We start from the raw sequence: 23,941 nt of genomic DNA on the forward strand, positions 1-23,941 counted from the left end.
TTAATGTGAAGCTGCACCAGTACAAAATGATCAGTTTGCATTAGCAGTAACTTAATGCAGCATTTGAAAATGTCCTCTAACAGAAAGGTCACAGGTTCAGTAAAGGTAAAACTGTTCGGCCTTGTGAAGCATAAGGAGACATTTAACCCGACGGCTGGTTTGGTCATGGTCATGTCGGTCAGTTAAATGAACTACATTCAAAACACACAGCAGATGACCAGGCTCTTCACTAAAAACTGGTGCAATAACATCAACAAAAATAAACCCTGATGTCCTGAGTAATATAATTTAAACTGAAAGACCTCTTTCCACATATGTTCAATATCAATTATTGAAATAACCACTGCAGATATAAGCAAAACCCTGTGCTTCAACAAGCGGAAGAGTACACACATATTTCATAAAGGCAATTTTATATGCATGTGAAGTGCCAAATAGCCTCAGTGCCATCAAAACAAAGTGCACGACCAAAAAGAAGATTAAATATTCAAAGGAGGTTATAAATAAATCAGCAAATTTCCTCTAACTTGCATCACGTTGCTAAAATCCAAAAAGTGAAACAGATCAAAGCCGTTAAACTCTGCATAGTCTATCACCACTGGCCAAACTGTCACGGTCAACCAAAATCAGGGAAGAAGAAAGCGACAGACAGAAAGGTTGGACAGCAGGAATCCTCTTCAGAAGTGAAGATCGATCAGATCTCGGCATCAAAGCCTACAACCCCCGGGATGGAAAAAAAGCTAAAAATAATGTATCAAAGTAAATTTCTATCAGTTAAAGCTGAGGAAGACAAGCAAAAATAGATCTCAGACAGACCTCTAGACTGGAGACTCTGTTGACTTCAAGAAGTTCAAACAGGCAGAAAAACAGCCCTGACCAACAAACAGGAACCCACTGAACTCTGCTCTCTGACCCCAATCTCCACAAAACCATCACGGAGAATGAACGGCTGCCTGGTGTTTCAGTGTTTGACAGCCGTGTTGACTTATCGGATCCATTCACAGATCCTGTGACCCTGACTCAACGCATAACTTCCTCGTACTTTCCTGTCATATCCAAACAAGCACGCACCTAGAAAAACAAAAACAAATAAGGACAAACACAGGATGCAGAAGTGTAAATGAGGGTTGTCTCTGCATGAGACAACCATTCGTCAATCACTAAGCATATGACTGAGATCCTTATCTGCTTTGTCACGAATGGAATGAGACGACCTGTCACGCCACGTCCCTTCTTACACAGCAGTTCCCGTAACAAATGATATACCAATGACGGGAAACAAGTACCTAACTGACCTGATTTTAGGCTTATTGTTGCTAGATTTTGCAGAGGTCTTTAAGTGTGTAGATGAGGAGGTAGGACCTAGTGTTATGAACAGGCTACAACATATTATGATGTGTAATGTTTTCTATTTTGTAATAAACATGTTGATTAATAAGGTGTTGGTGACTTTAAATATGAAGTGTAGCTGGGGACCATTCACAGCGACCCCGTCCCTGATGAACGTGGTTTTAATGTGACTTATTTCCCTATTGTTCCATCACAACTCATAATGCATCACTACATGGAAATGGTGTTAGTTTTTAACTAAAATGAGCTAAATTAGCCATCCAGGATGTTTAAGTGCTGAGCAAGAAGCTGCAGCGGGTCTATCATCATGTTTGCAAATGAAAGTCAGTGGTACAGAGCATACGAACACACACAGGGAGGAAACGTGACTCCTATTAAAACCCACAAACACGCACACACATACACCTCATACGCCCTCATAAAGGTGTAAATGCTGACATAAAACGTGCTGGTGCACATTTTGAACGTCTTCTTTTGAGGGTGAGACCTCCTCCTTGACTTGAGGCGGTGAGTCAGAGGTGAGCAGCGAGGGCCACCTTGACACTGAGGTCAACAGGAAATCCACAGCGTGTCGTCAATACGCACAACATCAGCAGAGTAAGTTCAAAGATTCAGTGTGTGGTTTTCAGTGACATCTCCCAGTGAGGTTGCTGTCTGCAACAAACAGACTACCGCTCGCCTCGCCCTCCCCTATGGTGGCCACTCCAAACGGGAAAGGTGCTCTCTACAGCCAGAGCGTGGTTTGCACACAGGGTGACACATGGAAGAGGACCCGCTCTCTCTGCAGATGTCAAGGGCTCATTGGAAGGTAGCAACAGCACAACGATTCATGTTTTCAGCTGATTTCACACCAGTGAAAACATAACTGTGGACATCATATTTGAAGGAGTTTTTGATCAGGGTTATTATCTTTGCAATATGCGTAACAATTTTAAAAAAGCTGACCTTTACGAAGGCTTTCAGGCCAAATGATCTACACAATATGAGCTGAGCTTTACTGGATATTCAGTTACTGCGAATAACTCTGGCAGCCCAGCAGGCAGGTGCAACACAAGGGTCATTTGAATATTTTGAACTCCTGTAAATAAACCAAACTGCATGATTCAAGAATCTCATCTAATGAAAACTGGAGCATGTAGGCGCACAACTTAACGTGCCAACTCTGAATGGGAGCCAATCTGCCTGTCTATCTGTCAGCCGTTGCCTGTCTGTCGACCTCTTTACCTTTGTGTTTGTCAGTCTATGTAGACTAACGAGAGGCTGCACACACACCCAAGATTTTCAAGCTTCCAAACATTTTTACTGGTGCAACTTTAGACCTAAAGGTCTTTGTCATGCAAGCAACCACGTGAACGAGAAGCAAGCTGCGTGCAGTTTGTAAAACACACATATGTCCTTTCTGTCCTGCACAACTGGGATTAGAAGTGCACACTATCCGCCTGTGTCAGTTTATTTACCCTGCAATGCGACTCACCAAGCCACCGATGTATTTGCATGTCTGCCTGTGAACTCGGTTACATGTGACCTCTTTACTGTGGTGCCGTTTGTCAATTATTTGTTGACTTCACCATCTTACAAACCTGCTTCTGACTGGGGTTAACAGCATGTATGGCAGCAGCAGACAGAGAGGGATACTCCTGAGCCAGGCAGCAGTCAGAGGTAATAATTCTAATAATTCATAACATTATATGAATTAGTAATTGGATTGCTCAAATTATTAATCTGCAACCTAGAAATACATTCCCCCCTAAAACACATGATTCCAACTCAAAATGAGGGAACAACTGCAGTGATTTGAGAAACCAATAAACTACAGCTTCTTGTATTTTAACACTGTTTATTTAATTCAGTAATATTTTGGCACAATTAGCATCAACTCAGTCATTTAGTGATAGAAAATGAAGTAATTTAGGTCAGGAGTTAGTACAAGGAATCAAACTACTCATTAGTGTGGACTAAGTGATGGTTTGGAGGGGTACAAGAACTAACTGGTGCACACAAATGATCCAAAGTTTTACTTTTGATAGCCTGCAGGTTTGTGGGATAGAGCGGGTCAGCATTTGCTCACAGCTTTGAAATCATGCCTCAGTGTCTCAGAGGCAGACATCAGCAGGTCAAGTCAGGCTAGGAGGCGTGGATGCAGACGGATGAAAGGAAAAATAAAAGAGGCAGTTATAGAGAATGAAAGAGCGTCAGAGAGAGGAGGGATTAGAGGAGAGAAAGCAGCGAGGAGAAAGGAAGTGACAGGGAGAAAAGAGGAGGCGAGGAATTACCGCGTCAACCACCAAGTCACCATCTGAGGTCACGGTGACCTTGACCTGTGACCTCAGATCACCAAAAATTTAATCAGTTCACCCTTGTGTCCAGTGGACATTCGTTCTAAATTTGAAGAAACTCTCTCGTGGTTCCTGAGGTAGCAGTGCCGCCAGCGTGGAGGCATAAAGGCCAGCGAGAGTAGAGCCGCTGTTTGCCCTTGAATCAGAGGCAGCAGTTCAATGCCCTAGCCTAGTTAAGCTGCTCCTCACAGGCTAGCCCTGTCAGTGATAAATTAATAAGCACATGTCTTCGGGGGGTGGGCTTTTTTAGGCCTCGTTATCTCTGTCTCTAGTAGCAGGATCGTCCCTTTATTTACTTGGACACTGTAAGGAACGTCCAACAAAAATAATGATCGTTTTCGAAGGCCTGTTCTTATTCTGTTTAAAAGGAGGAGTGAAAAGACTTAAATGATCAGTCAAACTGTTCATCCTGAATCTTCTTCAGCTGTTTCTTTGAAGCCTGGAGAGCTGACGAATACGCCGACCCGAGGGGATGAGCAGAGCTCCAGCTTGTTCCACGTGCTCTGGCTAATCCATGCATCATTGTTGTAATAAAGCTGAAATAATTAGTCGAATTTGCAGAAAATGATCATTTTAATGGTTCTTAATTGTTTGAGGCATTTTTCATGTCCAAATGTGAAACACTCTGTTTCCAGGTTGGTGAAGATTTGCTGCTTTTCTTTGTTAGGACACAGACTCCAAATTACAAACATTTGACAGTGTTTTATGATATTTTACAGATCTGCAAAATTGTTGACAATGACAATAATCACTAGCTTTAGCTGGCATCTCTTGCATATGTCTCTTTTTGAACCTATGTGTATTCATCTAAAAAAAGATATCGGGTGCCTGCGCTGTAATCAGCCCCATCACGTTTCCTATGCATGCTGTACAGTCTCACCCCGGTGCAACCAAAGCTTTCTGCAGCCAGGGGTTAATTGCTACTATGCACTTCCACTGTGAGGGTTAAGTGCCCCACTTAGCAGTATCTGCTGAAGAAGGAGGGAGTTTCTTTGAACTGGTGATCTCCCAGTCTGAAGCCTGCTTCGCTACACTCCAGTTTATCATAGTCTGCAACCTTTCATGTCACTCTCCACTACATTTTTTTTTAGAAGGGCTGCCGTACAAGTGCTCTTTAGGGGAGAAAGAAAAACAAGATCCATTCTCCGCCGCCTGAGACGCTGCAAAAAGCTTGCACACCTACAGCGGAAACAAGTACAGCTCTGTGTTGGCAACTGTGGGAGTGGAGCATTGTGCTGGACATTTGCATGAAGTTTGCCTGGTTGCTATCTGGGTGAACACTAATACAAGTTCTTCTTTCTGTGCTTATTTGTTGACTCTTCAAAACGAACAAATGTACTTTTTTCTGAATACTCCAATAAAAAGCTTTAGATCATAACTGCTCCTTACATAAAACTGCTTATGAAATGCCTGGTTATGCAATTTATTTGCATGTGGGTTTCACAATTTTCCAAAGAGCTCTATTTTGAGTGTTTGATCTTTAAGTAATCAAACCCGTGCCCTTTTGTGAATACTGTTTGATTTATGATGATGACGTACAACATAGTGAAACATCTAAGAAAAGGGAAGTCTAAGCATTCACTGGTCGCATTCAGAGCAGCTCTGTTATCCCGAGTGTCCTTCTAGAATCTTTTTTACATTGAACAGGGTTTTATTTACTGGACTTACACTGTAATGCTCTCCATTTAATTTCACAGGTGACGGTCAACTACAAAACTGTGTCTCTGGTACTTGCACTAATGAAAACGTAACTATGAATATTACATTACATATCTGCCACTGGATTCCCCTAAATCCAACACACTGGACCTTTAAGTAATAAACTCAGGTTTTCTAGTCAAAGGATGGTTTCTCCATTAAGCAATTAAGTGGTGCAGAGTTTGAGGGTTCACCCAACGAACCATGTCAAAGGAAGAATGATCTAAACCAGTTGAGGATATTATATACTACAAATAGGAGCTTATTCAATGAAGGTTCATTCCAGCCTTGTGTTGCAAACGAACTCTGTGAACATAATTTTTAACACTCGGGCTGGGATCACACTGCATGTGCTAAATTCATCTGTGCATAAATTAGGGGTGGGAGATATTAATACAACCATCTGCATCATTTAAATCCTCTTTGTCATATGTTATTCTATATTACGACATCGCGGCTGCTAATGGATAAAAGAACCAGACAAGAATGTCTGTTTTGGCAAATCCAGCTCATTTAACACCTATCAAACCAAAGCTCTCAAAACATTGATGCAAAAGTCATGGGAAAATCCAATATGATCATAAAACGATCAGTCTTACTGATCTGCAACACAACAATGGTCCAATACACCTCGAGATCTTACAAAGAACAGCTCCCACAGTATTAATAAAACCGCTAAATATTTAACAAATTTCTACAATCTTACATATCATCCATACCTTTACATACATTCACAGTTTTTTTTGCATTTCTTACTAATTCTGTGATGTTTATGTGGGGAAAAAAAAGCTTGCCGACAAACAAAAGTTCCAAAAATGTGTCTCCGGACAGTTTAACCTGGATGTAATATTACAGTCAGCTAAATATTTGGTTCAAGTCACAACAAAATTCACAAACTAGGGAAGACGGTCTGTATAAGTGTTCGATCCAACTGTTTCCAATGGTCTAGGGTTAAAAGAAGCTAACACGAATGGCTAAAGATCGCAAAATTGATTTGCAATACTTAAGAACTGCAACACACACTGAATCGGCACGCAAGTCTCCTGATAGTATCAAACTGGGAGATAAGCATATTGTCCCAGCCCTGATTCTGTTTGACTGTGACAGCTAATCTGTCTTCATACAGGCTTTAGGTAGAAAATGCACACACAGTGTTTCACTGTGATTCACAACAGAACTACACCTCACAGCCACATCAGTGCCGTCCAAACCTCAGCAGAGCTTGCTGGAGTCACCGGGCCCAGCCTCATCTGAGACAATGAAATTGAGCCTTATTGATTTAGTATTGATCTAAATCACCTCTCTCTCCTGCTCTGTCTCGTGCTGATGGAAATTTCCAGGCCGCTGCACACTAAAATACCAGCCAGTAAGCTTCTGCCTTAGCTGCATTTGCAAAAAAAAGATCCCTCTCCATCTGTTGTCTTTATATTCTGTACATGCCTGACAGCTCTATGAGTGCAATGAGGAAGTGAGACTGCAGTGAATCAACGAGGAAAATCCCAAGACTGTGGCAAAACCTCTCCGAATAAACCATCTTTGCTTTATTATGCGTGGACTGAATGAGACTCAATTAACACAGAACAAATAGCTCATGCAGGACAGCACAAGTCCTGTCATTTCCATCTGCTTGTGTGTGTGTGACTGCATGTAAACAATAGATCAACACGGCAGCTGTGAGCGTACACTGAAAACTGAGCAGACAGGAGAGCGTGCACACAGTGACCAAGCAAAGTGACAGCGCAGTTCAAAGGATTTCCTCACACAGCAAACAGGAAGCGAAAGCTGAGGTTTACTTTTCTTCAGTTCAATGTTGTCCTTGGAAATTTTTACTTGTTTGACAGAAATGGATCTGATTCTAGATGGAAATATACTGAGCCCGACACGAGAAGAGGTATTAAGCATCTGATGCAAAGATCCGACAAGCCGGTGAAGAAATGGTGTCAAAGGTTACAGATACAGCCTATTAAAGTTTGTCATCCTGCATTTCCAGTCATGTGACTTTCACCACGGTGCAATCTCTCCTGTGGTTTCACATATTCAGCAGATGCTGTGCAGTCAGAGCGCTGCCCTTAAAACCCGCCGAGGACATGTTCTCACCTCCAGATTACTTCAGCCCAACCGGCCGCCCAGCTCGGGGGTTTCCCGCCTGCCTCTTGTCGAGGTACAGTTTGAAAAATGCCAAATTATACAGCAACGTACAGACATATTAAAGATTATGCGCGTCTGTCTAATATCTGCAGAAAAATTATGAGCTTGTCTCACCAAATCCCCTGCTGTCGCCTTGTGACATCCTTCGCGCAAAAAAGGAGTCAACACCAGTCTCAAGAAACCCATGTGTGTACTAAAACACACAGCAGATTAGGAATGGAAATAATTCATTCAAACTAGAGGTAAATATCTAGTTTGGAGGGTGTGACGGGGGTTGAAGTTATGTAGGACATTATCCAGAAATTTAATTGAAAAACTATTTATGGATAAAATAAACAGATGGCAAAGTCTTTTTCGGGTAATCCAGTGAATTAAATAACTGACAAATCAGGAACGTCATTAAAATTGATGCCAAATCCTGTAAATCCAACATTGCTATAAAAGCAGTCGTGCTCACTGATGTGCAACATTGCCTGCATGACGTCATTCAACCACAGACAATAAGGGATCTGCTTCCTTGGCTGAAATGGTATAGCGACATTTTGTCAATCTCTAAAGATCTCTGCATGTATATCATCATACTGTCCCAGCCTGATCTGGGTCATCGATGAAACTGATAGTCAGCTGACCAAATTCAACCGACCAACAGTCCAAAACCCCCAAATATTCTGTTCCCTACCATAGAGGATGAAGAAAACCTGCAAATACTCACATTGGAAAAGCTGAAACAAGCTAATTATTACCATCTTCTAATTTAAAAAAGACTTGAGAGATTAATTGAATATCAAACTAACTATTGATTCATTTTCTGTTGATCGGATATTCGATTAATCGACTGACAGTTTCAACTCTCAAACTCCCGAATGGATTAAATTTTACGTACTTCTGGTCTCGCTGCTGTAGTTAGAACATTCCCCTCTCCCAACTGGAGGCCTTGGTTTCAAATAAACGGCCTTAAAGTTGTGTATTTTTTGTAACTTGTGCCATTTTTTATGCTTACAATCAAATCAAGGCAAAGATGCGATTAATGTTTGTAGAAGTGTCACATCAATCACTTTCAGCATTTCAGTCACACTAAATATTACATCGATCGAACATACGCTGGTCTTTGATTTACTACGTCTAAATGAACATGCATTTGGATGATGGAGTGCAGTATTTTTTTTGTGTGGTTAGAGCCCAGGATTTGAAAGTAAAATGCTCTTGGGGGCTTTTTCGCTGATATTCGTAGGGAAAGATAACAACACATGAATAAAAGATTACTTTCCCTGTAGAAGCCTTTGTTATTTCAGCTGCCTAATGGACTGTCTCCATTTACACAATCTCTGGACCAGGTCAGTGCCACACCACGTGAAGCCGCCTTCGGCCCATTTTGGCTTAATGTACACCAGAAGATAATGCTCCAAGGCTTCTTGTTGGATATAACATATCTCTTTTCCTTTGTACTCTGCATCACGGTATTTCTGTGCAACTGCGCTGCTTGAAATCACTTAAAGTTATGAACGTCTGCCTATTCTTTGGGTCATTTTATCTTACTCTGCAAAAAGTTAAACGTTTAACTGAAGCTAATTATATTTTAACCAATAAAAAAACGAAGTTACGAAACACATCTCCACACAGGTGTGAACACAGACAGACGGATTAAATCTGGTGAATTTCTGGCAGCGTGGGTCCAGCTTTAGAGAGATTTGGACCCGGTTTGGTTTAGCTTGGCCCCTGTCCACAGGGTCTAAAACAACCACTCACTGACCTGGCAACAACAATCCCACACTGCAGGCAGCTGTGTGGTTATGACACTGCTGTGATGGCTGTGTGTGCGCGTGTTTTCCCTCCATATAAAAACTATGGGTCATCTTACGTACACGGCCTTATCTCACACAGCGGGAGGTTGGAGAGTTTTGACACTGCTGGTATGTGCATACGTGAGATCCTTCACATAAAAGGCTGCAGGTTCAGCTGAGGTACACTTAATGTGAATGAATGGAAATGCCTCCAGGGTCTCACTAACCTTGCATTTTATTAGTATTATCAGTGAATTCATGCTTACAATATGCCTGTTTACAAATGAGTGCCTTTAGCATAACACATTAGCTAATAATCTCTCAAACTTCTCATTCTCAAACTAGCTTTCGGAACCCAAACTGGGCAGCAAATCCTTATCTGGTGGGTTGTCATTTCAATTCTGGTTAGCAAAAAAACACCAAAACACTTAGTTGCCATTTTAACAGGTAAACCTAAGTAGAAAATACATCAAGTATTGATAATTGGTTAGCCAATCAAGACAGTGAAAATGATCTGTGGTCATATTGACAACACACCATCAATATTATACTCTTCACCACAGTTTCAATGTCTGTATCTATTGATCGGCACCTATAGGGTGTTTTACAAACCTCTTGTACAAAGCTCTAGTTTACACGAGTAGACGCTGTCTGTGTGGACGCCACATGCGTGTGCGCTGCAGCAGCTCAGCGAGGTAGCATCACGCACAGGTGGAGGTAGGCAGCGTGGCCTGGGCGTAAATATGGTTCTACTGATTTGCACAGCATTACACTGAGAGGGGTTTCTAGTATCTAGTTTATTCTTGAAGATGCATCTGTCTGTTGTATCAGACAGCATTAGTTTAAGTATGTGGACCTAACACAGGCTTAAAACTCTTAGCTGTGTGTTACACCATCACACCAAAGTGTACAAAAGCAGCTGACTCAACAGCAGCTTTGCTAACATTTTTCCAACATCAGCACCACTGCGAAGTTGACCTTTACTCCGGTCATATCTGCCATCGCTTACACAATAACCTACATGTTTCGCTAACAGGTTAAACTTTGCTGAGCTATAGGACAGATTTTACACAAGTCCCTCAGATAGGAGTGCAGATCACGTGTAGGTTCTGAAAAGCGGCTAAGTTTGAAGTGTTTTAACATACTGGAGTCCAGAACCTAAAACACACAAACACAGACCAAAGGCAGCCATTCTTCACAATGAGCACTACCACACACTTAACTCTGAATCTTAATAATTCAGAGTATAAAATGTCAGAATATTTAAAATGTGCCTCATCGTTGCCTAAAGCCCAAACTGATGTCTTTTTATAGCTTGTTTTTGTCCAATTAACAACCCCAAATGGTGAATTTAGCATCACAGGTAGATTTTCATGAAAACCACAACACATTTAAGAAGCTGGTATCAGATAATTTTGAAAGTTTTCTGAAAAAATGTAACTCTGATGAATCGATTATCAGAATAGTTGGTGATTAATTGAATAGTTGACAGCTAATGATGAATCGCTGCAGCTATGACCTATGGTATATTACCTGAAAATGTTCTGCATGTGTCAATACATTTTTAGCATGTATCCACAATAATGTACATATGTGCCCACAGTCCCCTCAGTGTACTTAGTAATGCATGGCGGCCCCTGCACTTCTGTCTGTAGTACACCATATGGAGAGCCAAATCCGTCCTAATTCAGGGCAATGGCGATTATGCAATGTGCAAAGGATTTCAGAGAGCCCAGAAATGAAAGTCAGCGAGTCACATCCTCAAAACGAATGACTGCTCCACATAAAAATCCATTCAGCGCAGACAAAATCGTTTAATGGCGAGCACAGTGCCACAAAACCCCAGAACATTCCAGCACAGACAGTTTGATAGGAGCGAGCTGGAGCACATGATGAAGCTCTCCAGAGAACAGTCACAACAGAAAACGAAACTACCGGCGACACTTGAACAGATCCAGACCTCCGGACAGCCGGAACACGGTTATGTTTCTGTAAACTGTGGTGTCCAATGACGGTCAAAACCAGGTGACTGTGTGCCTGTGCTGCCCATTGCATCTCACATTCTTCACACAAGTACTGACTGTAGACAACTATCATATCAAATGTTGGTAAAGCTGGAAAATTTGTTCAGGTTTGCTCGTGGCGTCCAAAAAAACCCTCGAATGTTTAATTATTTATGACAGTGTTTCTTTTTCTGTCTCAGCTCGCTGAGCCTGCGGAGGAGCCACAGATGTGATGGAACTGCCTCCGTTGCTAACCGTTAGCCGTTAGCTTCCAAATGAACACAAATGAAGCCGTAAACGCTTCAGCGCCCGCCGAGTGCTTCAATGTTCGCCTCAAAGTGAAGACACAACTGCGGTGGATAAATTCACAAACTACCCGCGAGTTATAATGTATTAAACAGACAACACAAAGCGACAGACACAGTTAGCTGGCTAGCATTAGCTACTGAGATAATGAGTGAACCAGAGGAAGCGCTGTTAGCAAAGCAAGCTAACCCGTCGCTACGGGGAACCTTACCAGGTCAAAACAAACAGGAACGCGGAGCAAGATGCATTAATTTCCTGTTTGGTTTCTGTAGCCGACGTCTGGAGAGACGGCAACTTCGACGGGATCACAGCAGGCGGCGGAGAAATATCGTCGGGAACATTGCAGAGACACTCGGGAATAATGTGGTTCCTGTTTTTGCTCGGACTGGCTCGGATGCCCGTTTGCAGGTCGTTGCTTAGCGAGTCTCTCTCTCTCTCACACACACACACACACCCTCAAGGGACGAACCTGCCAAATACTGACCCCGCCTCTCTCACTGTGAACACAGCGGGAGGCAGCTGCCAAATACTGACCCCGCCTTACAGACAGACAGAGCCCCCAAACTTCACGCATACAAGGATCATTTTTGATTTCTTTGACGATTACGTGGTGTTTTTGTGCACAGCGTAGCCTACCACCTCCTTTTTTTTGCATTTCTTTGTTTAAATAAGTATTTTTTGATAATGTATTGATAATTGGAATATTTGAATGTAAGCCATTGTTTGACATTACAGGCCTTTTGCCGTACATGCTGACAAAGTCTACCTGCACTGAAATACGGGAAAACCTCTTACAGCCTACATGTTACTCACGGTTTATTATTAGTGCCTAAAGCCTCATTTTGATGCATATAAATCACCTTCCATATACGCATCCAGGAAGTATCAAAACTATATTCATGTATAGTATTTATATTTTTAAATATTGGTTCTTAAATATTTCAATTTGTGCATCATTTACATTTCAGAGGAAAATACTGTACCATGCTATATTTATCTGCTGGTTATTTTGCAGAATAATAAGCCTGAGGCATTGTTCAGGTATTATTAAAATACTCCACATCTCATTGGAGCAGCAGAGAGTTTGCTCAGATGTCATAGCAGTAGTTACACATTATCGTCTCAATAATATCAAGAAAGTGACATTTCTTCGCAGCCAGTGCTTTAACCATTAAATGGTGAGTGGCATCGACTAGCATATAAAGCATCAGGGGTCATTTTCCACCTCTGTTTAGGCCTACTTTATATTAGTATAGAGATTTATTAAGTCTGCATGTAGTAGAGAGGCACCAAACTACTGGAAGAACAGTTTTGTGTAGACACATTAAATGAATTAAAGTTACTTTATGTTAGTCCTAAACACACTCTCAGACTTCATTTTAATGAAACTGAAATCCACAATACTGACATAAACTTTTATTTTCCCAATTCTTACACTTTTCATAGTATCTGTGAAGCCACTGTCGTGTGGTCCAGTTTATAACTCTGATTTAATCAATAAAATGTACTTTTTGCTATAAAACTTGCTGTTTTTATCACTCGGTCTCTTGGTGTTGTGAGTGTTTTATTGATACTGACTTTACATACAGGTTCCCAGGAATTTTTCACAGTGATTTTTTGTGTATGTTACTTCATTATGTATGTGTGAATCACTCTTTCTGTGTATGGGAGTACTCACAATGTTTTATCTGTGTTCAGTTACTGAGGCATTCAAAGGCGTTTTTGAATACCCCTGCACTGTTACTGTGGACATACATTGTGATAGTGTCTCTAGCGCTTTGCCTGATGTAAATCGGTTGGTGTATACCGCCACCTGGTGGACTGCCTGCCTCGCAGCACTTCCATTTTTCCGTCTTCCCCTTTACACATATGCAAGTGCATTGTTTCCTCTTGAATTTCAATTACAAGTTAATTAAACGAGCCAAATGCAAACATGAGCTGCTCTATAGACACTTTATTGCTGTGTTTATTGTTTTACACTCAATGGAATGTTTAACTGTGTGCTTGGTGGGCCGGTCCAAACACTCACCCTCCAAATATCTGTTACCAAACCAAGATTTAAATAGCAAAAACAACTAGAATGCAGTGATAGAATATACATGACACTATAAAGTCTCTAGGTGAATCATTCTCACTAACATATAGGCTATACTGGTCCATTTACAAAATGCTTCTTTATATATATTTATAAGATATAAAACAAGAGTAATGCACATTCTTCAAAAGGTAAAGAAAACGTGGTGTTTGTGTATATATGCAGATATATTTGTGTGTGAATTCTGTTTGGTGGCAACAAAACAACACCCGACAGTCACTGTGACAAAGTGTATCCATGGCATACAAAACACATCTGACAGTATTGTTCAGGAGATCTATGGGAGGAGAGATACGAGCGTCATCATCCACGTAGGACTGCAGGAGACAGTGAAGTGATCGTTAGCACAACAAATTAAATGCCTGCCATGTATCTAAATATATATGCTGTGATGAAATGAGTGCTGTTTTGTATGTGGAATGTATGATTCAGAATGCTGGAGTTTTGATATTTTCATGGGATCTTGGCTTACATTAAACAGTAAACAGTAGCTCAATACGGGGTTATGTACGGAGTTCAGATGAGATATTGCTTCATTAGACATTTATTTCAAGAGGTGGAACTAAAAACTCTTTCAACCAGTGAAAATATATGACAGATAGTCCTTTGTTGATGTAAACTCCAGAGAGCTTTGCTTTCTTAGTGTGTTAAATAATTCATTTTTAATGTACTGCAATCCTGTACTGTAACAATGGCACAAACAAACTATTTGTAGTCTTAAATATCTACTGAAACTTCACCCCGCCAGTTATTTAGATCATGTTTACAGAATGTGTGCTGCAGAGCGAGCAGTGTGTTTGTTTGACACGTGTGACTAGCATGGACATGGTAAACACAGTGCTAGATCTCCTCTATCTGACTGAACAATAGCAATTTCTGCATTATATGTAACCCCACACTGACTGCCTCTCCCCTACGAGTACAGAGAATCAGATTCACCGAAAACCCTCCTCGCTGCATTTCAGCTACAACAGCTAACCAGATCCTATAATGTGCTAATGGCCGACCTGTCATATTGAATATAGTGAAAATCTTAACGTCTGAAAAACCCACACAGTATTTTTCAAAGGAAGTTTGCCCGTTTCTTCAGAATAACACGTCCGTACACATTCTTCACTTTGAAAGAAGCCTAAAAGCCGAAGCGAGAGAGAAGTCCCTTTAAGTAATAACTGAACAAACCTACAGCTGTTTGAAGACAGATGGCGGCGTCTCGTCCACTATTTGACAAGTATAACTACAGTTGTAAAGACTGGTGCGGTGAGTGACTGTAACTAGATCGATGGCCGACTAAAACGAGCCCAACAGCTTATATACGAACTAAAGATATCTCTTAATGTGCTTGACAGATCTCAGGCAGAAGAAGGAGAAGCGCAGCTGGATTGTAGATTACATCCTGCACTTCACAAAAACAGTCCTGTGATATTGTCGTCTTTTTTTTATGTTGTCTCGCTTGATCCACGTGTGCTGGGCAGCCGAGGTTTTAGGCTTCGTACACCCTGAGGAAGAGACAAAAATAAGAGTTAATTTCTCTGCGATTGGTTCACTTCTCTCTTTATGTTAAGTTGGATTTTTCCTGCGAGCATCATTAGCCTCCTCCACCTGGTGTGTGCTTTAGCCTCCTGATGGACTGAGATGGAAAGCTTCCTGTGTTCAGTTTTTGGCCGTGTGGATGTCAGCGGACGGACACTCAGGAGGTTTAACCGCCCTGTAACTCACAGACTCCCCATGGAAATGTTCTTTCGAACTCAGCTAAATACTGAATCTCTGACCTCTGACCTCCCCGTGGTGGAATGAAGGCAAAGGAGAAATTTCAATAAATCAATAAAGCTTTGCAGAGAAGCCACTGGATGTGTTTAAGGAATATCTAGGACACGGGAAGTCACTTATGAGCCTTTTAGAGTCTGACTACATGTGCATATTATGCAAACCCATCATTAAAACTGCAGTAACTGTTTTTTTTCAGCCAGATGGAGGCAGCAGATACAAGCTGTGAGCACAACCTGTGCATGCTTTTAAGATGATATGGTGAGCGTGTTTGCAAACGGTTGCCTTTCGATGCATCCAGGTGATGTGTAGCAACATTATCAACCATTTGGAGACGAGTTTCTGTCCGTGTGATGAGCGTTAATCCATTTTGGTCTCTACAAACCCCTGAGAGAAATATCTGACTCTTCGGCTGCTAGTGGCTAAAAAAAGACACTGTAAAGCTCTGCAGGGCTGAGGGGAACTGCACAGTTGGGTGATAATACCTTTTAGATTGCACATACTCATTTGATCCATTGCAAATAGAGATTATAGCTGCTTTGAATAATAATCATTGTTGCCATCTGCAGCATGATAATATTATACTGGAGCCACAGCAATATTTATGAGAATATGTGTCCAACAGTGCCACTTATTCACTGCTTTGGCCGAAGCTTATGACAAACTTTTAATGTTTTCTCTTGTTACCTCAGGCACAGGCTTGAAAACATTTGTCATTAAGGCAGAAAGACTGATAATATAGAGACAGACGTTAAAAATAGTGGAAAGACATGCAACAGGTCCACTCAGCCACAATCAGTATAATTTAATCTTTATTACCTGTGCTTGTCCTTCCAGATGCGGAACCATTTGACCAGATTCTTGGTGCTCTGCAGTTTGGGGTGAAGACAGTACTCCTGCCCTTTGAAGCGAGCCACGTTCTCCATCGTCACGCTGAGAGGGAAAGCAAAGAAGAAGAGACAAAGAAACGGAGACGTTAGAAAGTAAAAGAATCTAATGTTATTGACACAATAAAAGAATCAATACAGCTCCAAAAACAACATAAGATGCACTAATTTTGTCAAAATAACAGGATAGCAGGCCAAAATGTCCAATATTCACTAATAATACTGTAGCACCAGAATCTGTGTGCAACTGTAAATGCTGAGATAAAGCAACAAATATTTGCCATTTTAATCAGGCTGCACAACATGTTTGGAGAAATCGAGACGACCGTGTTATCTTCAATAGTTTGACAGAGGGCTGAGATCAACAACAGGAGCCAGCCTGCAGTATGTGTTTTACATGAATGTCAATGGAGCTGAATAGAGTAAAAATACTGAATTGGGGGTATTTAAAACTATCTGAAAGCCAGTCTGAGTCATCTGACTGGAGACTGGTCAAGTTGTAGCACATTTGACCTGTTTTTGCCCCATATTTGAGCTGCTTTTCTACACCGCCGTCAGTAACGTTTCCACAGCGAAATGCCTTCTGAATTGAAAAGATCAGCTTGCACAGGGCGCCCAGTCGCTTGGCAGTGGAGGAATATTATGGAGCTGCCACTAAAAAATGTGACATCTAAGCTCATTGAATCAATTGGTCCGTCTGTAACCCTCTGCTTAAGGCAACGGTAGAGACAGTCTGCCTGCATGTGGCATATTCAGGCCAAACGAGAGCAATGTGGGAAAAACAGCCACCATGCCACGGGGCCTCTCCATCCAGTGACACGCTCAAAGCCTCACCAAACCATGAATGTTTAATGAGTTCACTACAGGAGAAAAGACTTGACTCTCAATAAAAATACTGCATTCAGTCGTTAGAAAGATCAGATTAAAGAGTTTTACATCTATTTTCCTGCCCGTTCAGTCACGGCTTTGTTAGCTGTTGAGGTTTAGTTGGACTGCTGTACACGCTTTGTTATGAAAGGACACAGCTTTGAGTGTGTGTGTGTGTGTGTGTGTGTGTGTGTGTGTGTTTGTGTTTGATAGAGACAACATGAAAGCGCTTTTGTACGTGTGCATGCCGATGGACCTCAATCTGCAAGGCTGTAATAAAAGCACCCTGAATGTTTATCCATGGCTGCTCAGCAGAGGTGATATTTAACCTAATTACGGGGTTAATTTGAGCTTTACATCCTCCTCATTATAATTCACCTGGGCAGCCGAAGTGCAGCCACTGGCTCCAACAGCTAATGTGGCTAACAAAATGTATGTGAATAAGCACAGGGGGAGGCAGGAAGGGCTGTGAGAAACAAAGAAGGGATGGAGGTGATGTGTACTTTACTGTAGTTAGAATTTCACATTTGGATTAAGAGTAGAATTAGTTCCATGATATGTGTGGACTTACATTTCCATAGCAGCACCTTAGCATGTGAAGAAAGCGTTAGTGGAGGTTATGTCGCCGACTGTGAGGTGGAGTCATTGTCCTACAGATGGTTCACTACCATCTACTGGATTTAAGATGTACGACATTTTTTCTACCCACCATCGCGCAATGTTAACAAAAGTGAAAAATAATTTGCGTTTTCAGATCAGCTCCAACATTTACTGGATTCCTTCATGGCCCGTGGTTCTACCAAGTTTCATAAAGACTGGGCATGTAGTTTTTCTACAATCCTGCTGAGAAACCAACCAACCAACTGAAATCGAACACATGAACTCTTTGTTGGAGGTAACAAACTGCCAAAAAGCGCACAAAACAGCTAACCTGATACATGCTGATATACGAGTCATGTTAATGAATCAGTAAAACTGATCCTATGACAGTATTTTTATAGTGTGGTATCACGATTTCTCTTTAAGTAAAGGATCTGAATACTTCTTTCACAAGTGCCACAGACATAACACAGTAGAAGAAGTGGCAAAAAGACGATGACTTGGAGAGAAAGAATAGAAATCGGGCGAAAACAGGGACATTTCGGGGCTCCTAGCTTGTGTGTGTGGTTAGGAGGGGCCGCTCTGAATGCCAAACTGGGCGCCGTAAGCCAAACGGCCACAACAAATGCCAGAGGGGGGGACTCTCTCGCCCATTCCTCTCCTAACTCTCTTTCTTTCTGTGGCTTTCCGGAGCCCGCTGAGGCTCGTTTTTCACTGGGCACCAGCGGCTGGTGGCCCCCATCTCATGCTAAAAGAGCAGCCTTAATGGCTGAGCGGCGGGTAACACACACACACACAGATACAGACCTGTGAGCTGACGTAGATAAAATTTTAGACCTCCTCAGTGTTTCTTTGCGTTCGTGCACGCACTTGATTTCTAAACTCCGTGTCTCGCTGCACTGTCTTTGAAAACACAGCATGTCTGTTCTCCTTCACCTTTTCCAGGGTGACAGCGAACAACACACGATCCAAACATACTTCATTTAAAATGCTGTAAAATGGAGAGAAGTAGCAAATCCTCACATTAAAGTAGCTCGAAGCAGCAGATTGTACAGCATTTATGCTTCATATCAGACTTAAACAATGAATCTAATAGAGTACTTTTCTATCCTTTGACTCACTGAGTAACAGACCAAATATTTCAGCACTGACAATACTGATGTAAAATCTGACCAACCTTATTTCAATTTGGAAAACTTTAATTTATAGGTATAGAATAAATGAAATCCTTCAGTCTTATTAATAATCGTATGATTTAAGTAAAAACATACTTTAAGTGTTTTGTTAATTGTAGAATATCTTAATATCTTAAACAAAATGGGTAAAAATTTCATGAGTTTCATCTTAAAAGGACGTTGCACTGACTTCATTCATTCCTTGGAGACTTATCTAAACCTTACAATAAACAATAATAAACCCTATCATTAACCATAAACCAAGTCCTAACCCTAAAATGTAATCATTTACATCGTCAGGACTGTCACAATATGACTCAGTTGACTCTTGCCTTAATTGTGTTCTCTGTGTGATATCGTAATTTGCCAGCAGGTGGCAGCAGAGATTGCGCCTTGAACGCAGAAGCAACTCCAGGGAGGGTGACATAACATCTCCATCTGCCGTCCCTTCATGTAGCTTTGACATGAAACTTCAAATGAATTCCACATGGAAATCCACAGCTCACATTTCTAGCGATGTACGAGGCCTCATCCCCAAGTGTTGGCCCAAGATCAAAGTAAAAAAAGCATACTTCATACTGTATGTACAATTTAAATTTATTTATTTATTTAAAGTCGGCCTGTTTGTGCGCCACAGGCTGCTTTGAGTGTGTTTGGAGCCCTCTGGAAGGAGAGGCCAGGTTATCATCTGCGACGTCCACAGTGTGGTTTCATGGGTCAAAGGTCAGGTGGCAGAGAGAGTCGGTGTAAGGAGTCGGTCAACCACAAATCAAGCTAAAACTCTACGTGACACTGCAGTTTGGGATGCACATTGTTTACATTACATTGATAAAGGTGCACATGCGTGTGATGCATACATTGCACACAACCTAAGATGAGTAACACGATCTTAACGGCAGGAAAAAATCTTAAATTTATCAAATATCTGGAGCTTAACCCTTTATTAGACTGCTATTTAGAAAGTACTGGAACGTACTGGGATGTTTTGGGAACAGGTGGTTTCTTTCCAGCTGATAAATCATCCCTGGCTCCTGACTGCAGGCTGTTATTAAATCATCAGTTTATTATCACACGGCAAATCCTCCTAAGTGCTTTAAGCCCGGACGACGGGGTGTTTTGATAATGCCTCTGCAGCTGCCACATAATTTATGGTATTTTGGAGGACAGTCATGACACAGTTACAGCTGTCGATCTGTGTGTCAAGCCGGTACAAATACTGTGATGTTATGACTTGTGCTGCATGCCAGCACAGGGAGAAAGGATGAGGAGGATGAAGAGGAAAGAAGAGCGAAGAGACAACAAAGGAAAGGAAGAAGAGGTAGAAGCCCAGTAAGGAAAGGGCAGACACAGACGACCGAGAGGCTGAGAGAAGATAAAAGTCTCACTCACAATATCATCTTCTCCTGGCAGTACGGGTGTTTGGGTTTGATCTCCAGCTTCTGGACATCCTTGTATCTGATCTTTGGTCCTTTTCTGGTGCACCTGCACTTGTAGGCTGCAGAGAAATCAAAGGCACACACGTCAAAGTGACCTTAATCACCAAACAGAAACACGATGAACTTGTAATGCTGGGGATTTAAAAATAATGGGAGCTGATCATGTGGAAACTGAACCGTGTGACAGATTATTAAAGTCAGTCTCGGAGTTCCTTCCAGCTATGAAACCGACGCTGACGTGACAAAAGTTAATTCTTTGTGATTTGACGGGAAACTGGCCTTCAATCAGTCTCCGGTTTATCTGTAAAGCACACACTGACAAGAGGGGATTACCAGCGCCAATATTTAAGTCCTGCAACCCCCCGCTGAAACATCACATGATCTGAAAACAGTTCCTCTGAGCCAGCTACTTAATTCGTGTATTTACACAACACAGTACAACACAGTAAATGTTTCCGCAGTTCACCAAGAACTACTGTTCAGTGCACCTCGGCAAAATAAACTGATTTGTTGTTTTATCCGATGCAGCGCAGACTTGAGAACCTGTGGCTGCAACAGACGGCTCACTTCCTTCTATCAGACGCTCCCTTTAGCAAACTGCATACACTGCTTTGCTTTACACCACGTGCAGCCACACTTCTTCAGCATCCATGCATTTATTCATTTCAGTCTGACGTCTTCCTCGGGTCCAGTTTTCTAGTCGTTGGGACTTTGTGCTGCTGAATAGCGGCAGAGGAAATTAGTTTTGCTGGGCTGTATATTTGTGATGGGAGGTGATGACCTGGATAGTCCAAGGTTCCCTTCATCCATCACCTGCTATCTGTCCTCACCGCTGACCACTAAATCTGCCACAGGGCCCACGGTGGTGGCGGCACTGAACACAAACACAAGACAACAAGAGGACTGTGGAGACACTGAGGTTAATATATCTGTGTAACACTTCAGAGACGGTCTGTACCTTATTACTCACGAACATCAGGCATCTACGTGATGTCGATAAGAAAACATTTAAAGGCTGAATGTAAGTTGGTTGGTAAATTATTGATTTTGCCCCAAATGGTGAGTGTATTTCAGTAATATGTGCTGTGCAAAAACTAATACAGCTGTTGGAAAATACACACATGTAATCTTTCCTAACAAGCTGAGATCTGCAGATAAAAGTCCTCCACCGAGTGTATTTACACTACAATTAAGATTTACAAGTTGCTCAAAATCTCATCCACGAAGCAACAACTTCATTTTATTCCACCAGTTTTCTCCCTTCCCTGAACCCCCTCCTCCACATGACCCCACGAATATTGGCTTTAAATGATCTCAGCTACATATGGTGAGCTTCACTTGTCTTGCCAGACGCACACAGAGTCCCAGAGCGGTGTTGAGGGCGTAAAAAGGCTTGTGAATGCCAAGTTGAGGCTCACGATGAGATCAGATTCTTATACCAGAGCTGAATGCATCATTACACTCTGGTGTCGAGGAGTTCTCAGTATTTATGGATGAAAAAAGTGCTGGGATGAGCGTTAAAATGCATGCAGCAGGTGGGATGTTGGTGGTGTCAACATAAAGTGATTTTTCTGAGCATAAACCTGCAAGCAAACACCACTTTAACTAAGTTGTTGTTGTTTTAACAATCTGTGATGGAGACTTGGGGATCTCTGACACCAACTTCACTCAACAACAAACTCTGGATCAGAAGGCTGATTCTGCCCTTAAAAACTCCTTATCCTCCCCATTCAAGCACACATAACAAAGCAAAAGAGGCGTCCAAAATCACATACGATGCGTAACACTTACTGTTTGTTATTCAGTTACATCATCACAGCTTCAATGCAAAACACCCAATTTTCAGAAAAACAAACAAACAAACAACTTCCTCAAACTAAAAATGAACAAATAAAAAGTTTACCTTCTGCGCTCAGGAGGTATAGAGCCACCACTAACACAAGCAGCACCGCCGTGCACCGATGCATGTCTTCACAAGTTTTTAAAACAAGATGCTTTTCCTCAAAATCCGAGCTCTCCAAACGGCCTCTGCTATTAACCACACACACAAATCAACGCGAGGTGCAAATAATATCCACTTGCAGCGATCAGTGGGATGGCAGGACTGAAAGAGCGCTGAGGGTTTGCTGCTTTTTAGAGTCTCTTAGGAGCGCTGATTGTGCAACTCCGTCTGTGCGTCCTGAGCGCTTGGATGAACCTCCAGCCACTCGTTTAGGTCTCTCTCCCTCCCTCTCTCTCTCTCTCTCTCTCTGTGTGGAGAGGCAGGCGGGCAGCAGCCCTCTTAAAAAGCAGCCCGCTGTCCCCTTCTCATTAATATGCACGGCCAGACAGCGAATCAAACACTTGTGGCCTGCGACAGAGAAGCGGAGAACATGGAACGGGAGGGAGGGACGGAAGAACAAGAAACACGGACAATGTCCGCAGAACGAGGGTGGAGTGACGTCTGATGTGGTAGACAGTGATGGCTGGTTTGTGTTAGCCTCCTACTGTAACTGTTCAGCTTCGGAGACATTATTACTGGCAGTAGACTTTGTGGGAAGCAGAGGAACGCCAAAAAAAAAAAAAAAAAAAAAAAAAAAAAAAAGACCGCTGCGCACAATAAGTTTAGTAAAATCAGCAAACATTTCTCTGAGGTTCTGCGGAGACTCCTGCGTGTCCAATCAGAAGAGGACACTTAACTGACAAAGTCAAAGCGCAGGTGTGCTTGGTGATATGGGATTGGAAATACTCCTTTCTTATTGTCTCATCACCTCAAAATATGGAACATTGTGTAACAATCTCTGTTAAAAGACTGAACAATAATGTCAAACGTTTCTGGTCAACTCTTAAACTTTGCTCCTAAATCAGCGTGCAGGTAAACACAGGAAGTACCTGCTCACGTTGCTAGTTGCTAACAGTTAAGCTACCTTTAACTGATGATAAACACAGGTAATCTGACCTCTGCTGGGAGGCAATGGTATGACAATACACTGTGCTGTGCTCTGATTTGTTAAAACGACAAAATTCTCTTTGGACGCCTCCAATTGAAATAGAGAGATTTGCTGAGACTGAAAAAAGTAGCCAAGATGAAGCCACATCAGAACAGTTCTGATTTCCTAGAAAATCAAAATACATATCCTTGGTAGCCTGTTGGTGTGTCTTCGTCTCACAGTCTGCAGCTATTGTGAAAATGTGCCCAACAGAAATAGTATCATCACGTTTCCTGTTAAACGTTTCCTGTTAATTGAATTAAAAAGTCTAATTCAGCGTCATTGTTCCTGTGTCGCCTTGGTTGGTGATGCTCTCTTCTGTTCAGTGGATATGAATAAATGCAGCCATTGTATCTGCGGCTGCCATCGGGCTGAACCACTGGCCTGTAAGAGATAGCCCTGAGAAGAAGGTCTGACCCCTCCCACCTGGGACACCCTGACCACAGGATTAAACAGAATTCATCACCATCCTGCATCATGAGGGATTTGTATGTGTGTGTGTGTGTGTGTGTGTGTGTGTGTGTGT

The 23,941-nt window shown here is 41.9% G+C and overlaps 2 protein-coding genes across 8 annotated transcripts in view; both read right to left on the minus strand.

Moving 5' to 3' along the window:
* The window catches only part of fam13b (family with sequence similarity 13 member B), a 70,507-nt gene extending 58,414 nt beyond the window's left edge, over positions 1-12,093 (minus strand). For 2 of the 7 annotated variants that reach the window (XM_076738819.1, XM_076738817.1), the window contains exon 1: positions 11,834-12,066. The gene's annotated coding sequence lies outside the window, so the exon portion shown is untranslated. Of the gene's footprint in view, positions 1-11,833 lie in introns of all 7 variants that reach the window. The other 5 variants (XM_076738820.1, XM_076738816.1, XM_076738822.1 and 2 more) reach the window with 4 other exon arrangements.
* Positions 12,094-13,556: 1,463 nt separating this feature from the next.
* cxcl14 (chemokine (C-X-C motif) ligand 14) lies at positions 13,557-22,940 on the minus strand. Its single transcript, XM_076739016.1, has 4 exons — positions 22,350-22,940; positions 20,400-20,505; positions 16,301-16,414; positions 13,557-15,213 (listed from the first exon to the last, which is right to left on the minus strand). Exons 1-4 carry the CDS (start codon positions 22,411-22,413, stop codon positions 15,198-15,200), a joined length of 300 nt encoding a protein of 99 aa, XP_076595131.1. The 5' UTR covers positions 22,414-22,940; the 3' UTR covers positions 13,557-15,197.
* Positions 22,941-23,941: the final 1,001 nt, after the last annotated feature.

This window comes from Chaetodon auriga, chromosome 9, assembly GCF_051107435.1.
Source record: "Chaetodon auriga isolate fChaAug3 chromosome 9, fChaAug3.hap1, whole genome shotgun sequence".
Classification (NCBI taxonomy): domain Eukaryota; kingdom Metazoa; phylum Chordata; class Actinopteri; order Chaetodontiformes; family Chaetodontidae; genus Chaetodon; species Chaetodon auriga.

Excerpts from the sequence above, each read along its gene's own strand:
- cxcl14 (XM_076739016.1), bottom strand. The coding sequence starts at position 22,413 with ATGCATCGGTGCACGGCGGTGCTGCTTGTGTTAGTGGTGGCTCTATAC. Across the intron at positions 20,506-22,349 it reads ATACCTCCTGAGCGCAGAAG|CCTACAAGTGCAGGTGCACC; the intron begins GTAAACTTTTTA and ends ATTTCTCTGCAG. Across the intron at positions 16,415-20,399 it reads TGCCAGGAGAAGATGATATT|CGTGACGATGGAGAACGTGG; the intron begins GTGAGTGAGACT and ends TTTCCCTCTCAG.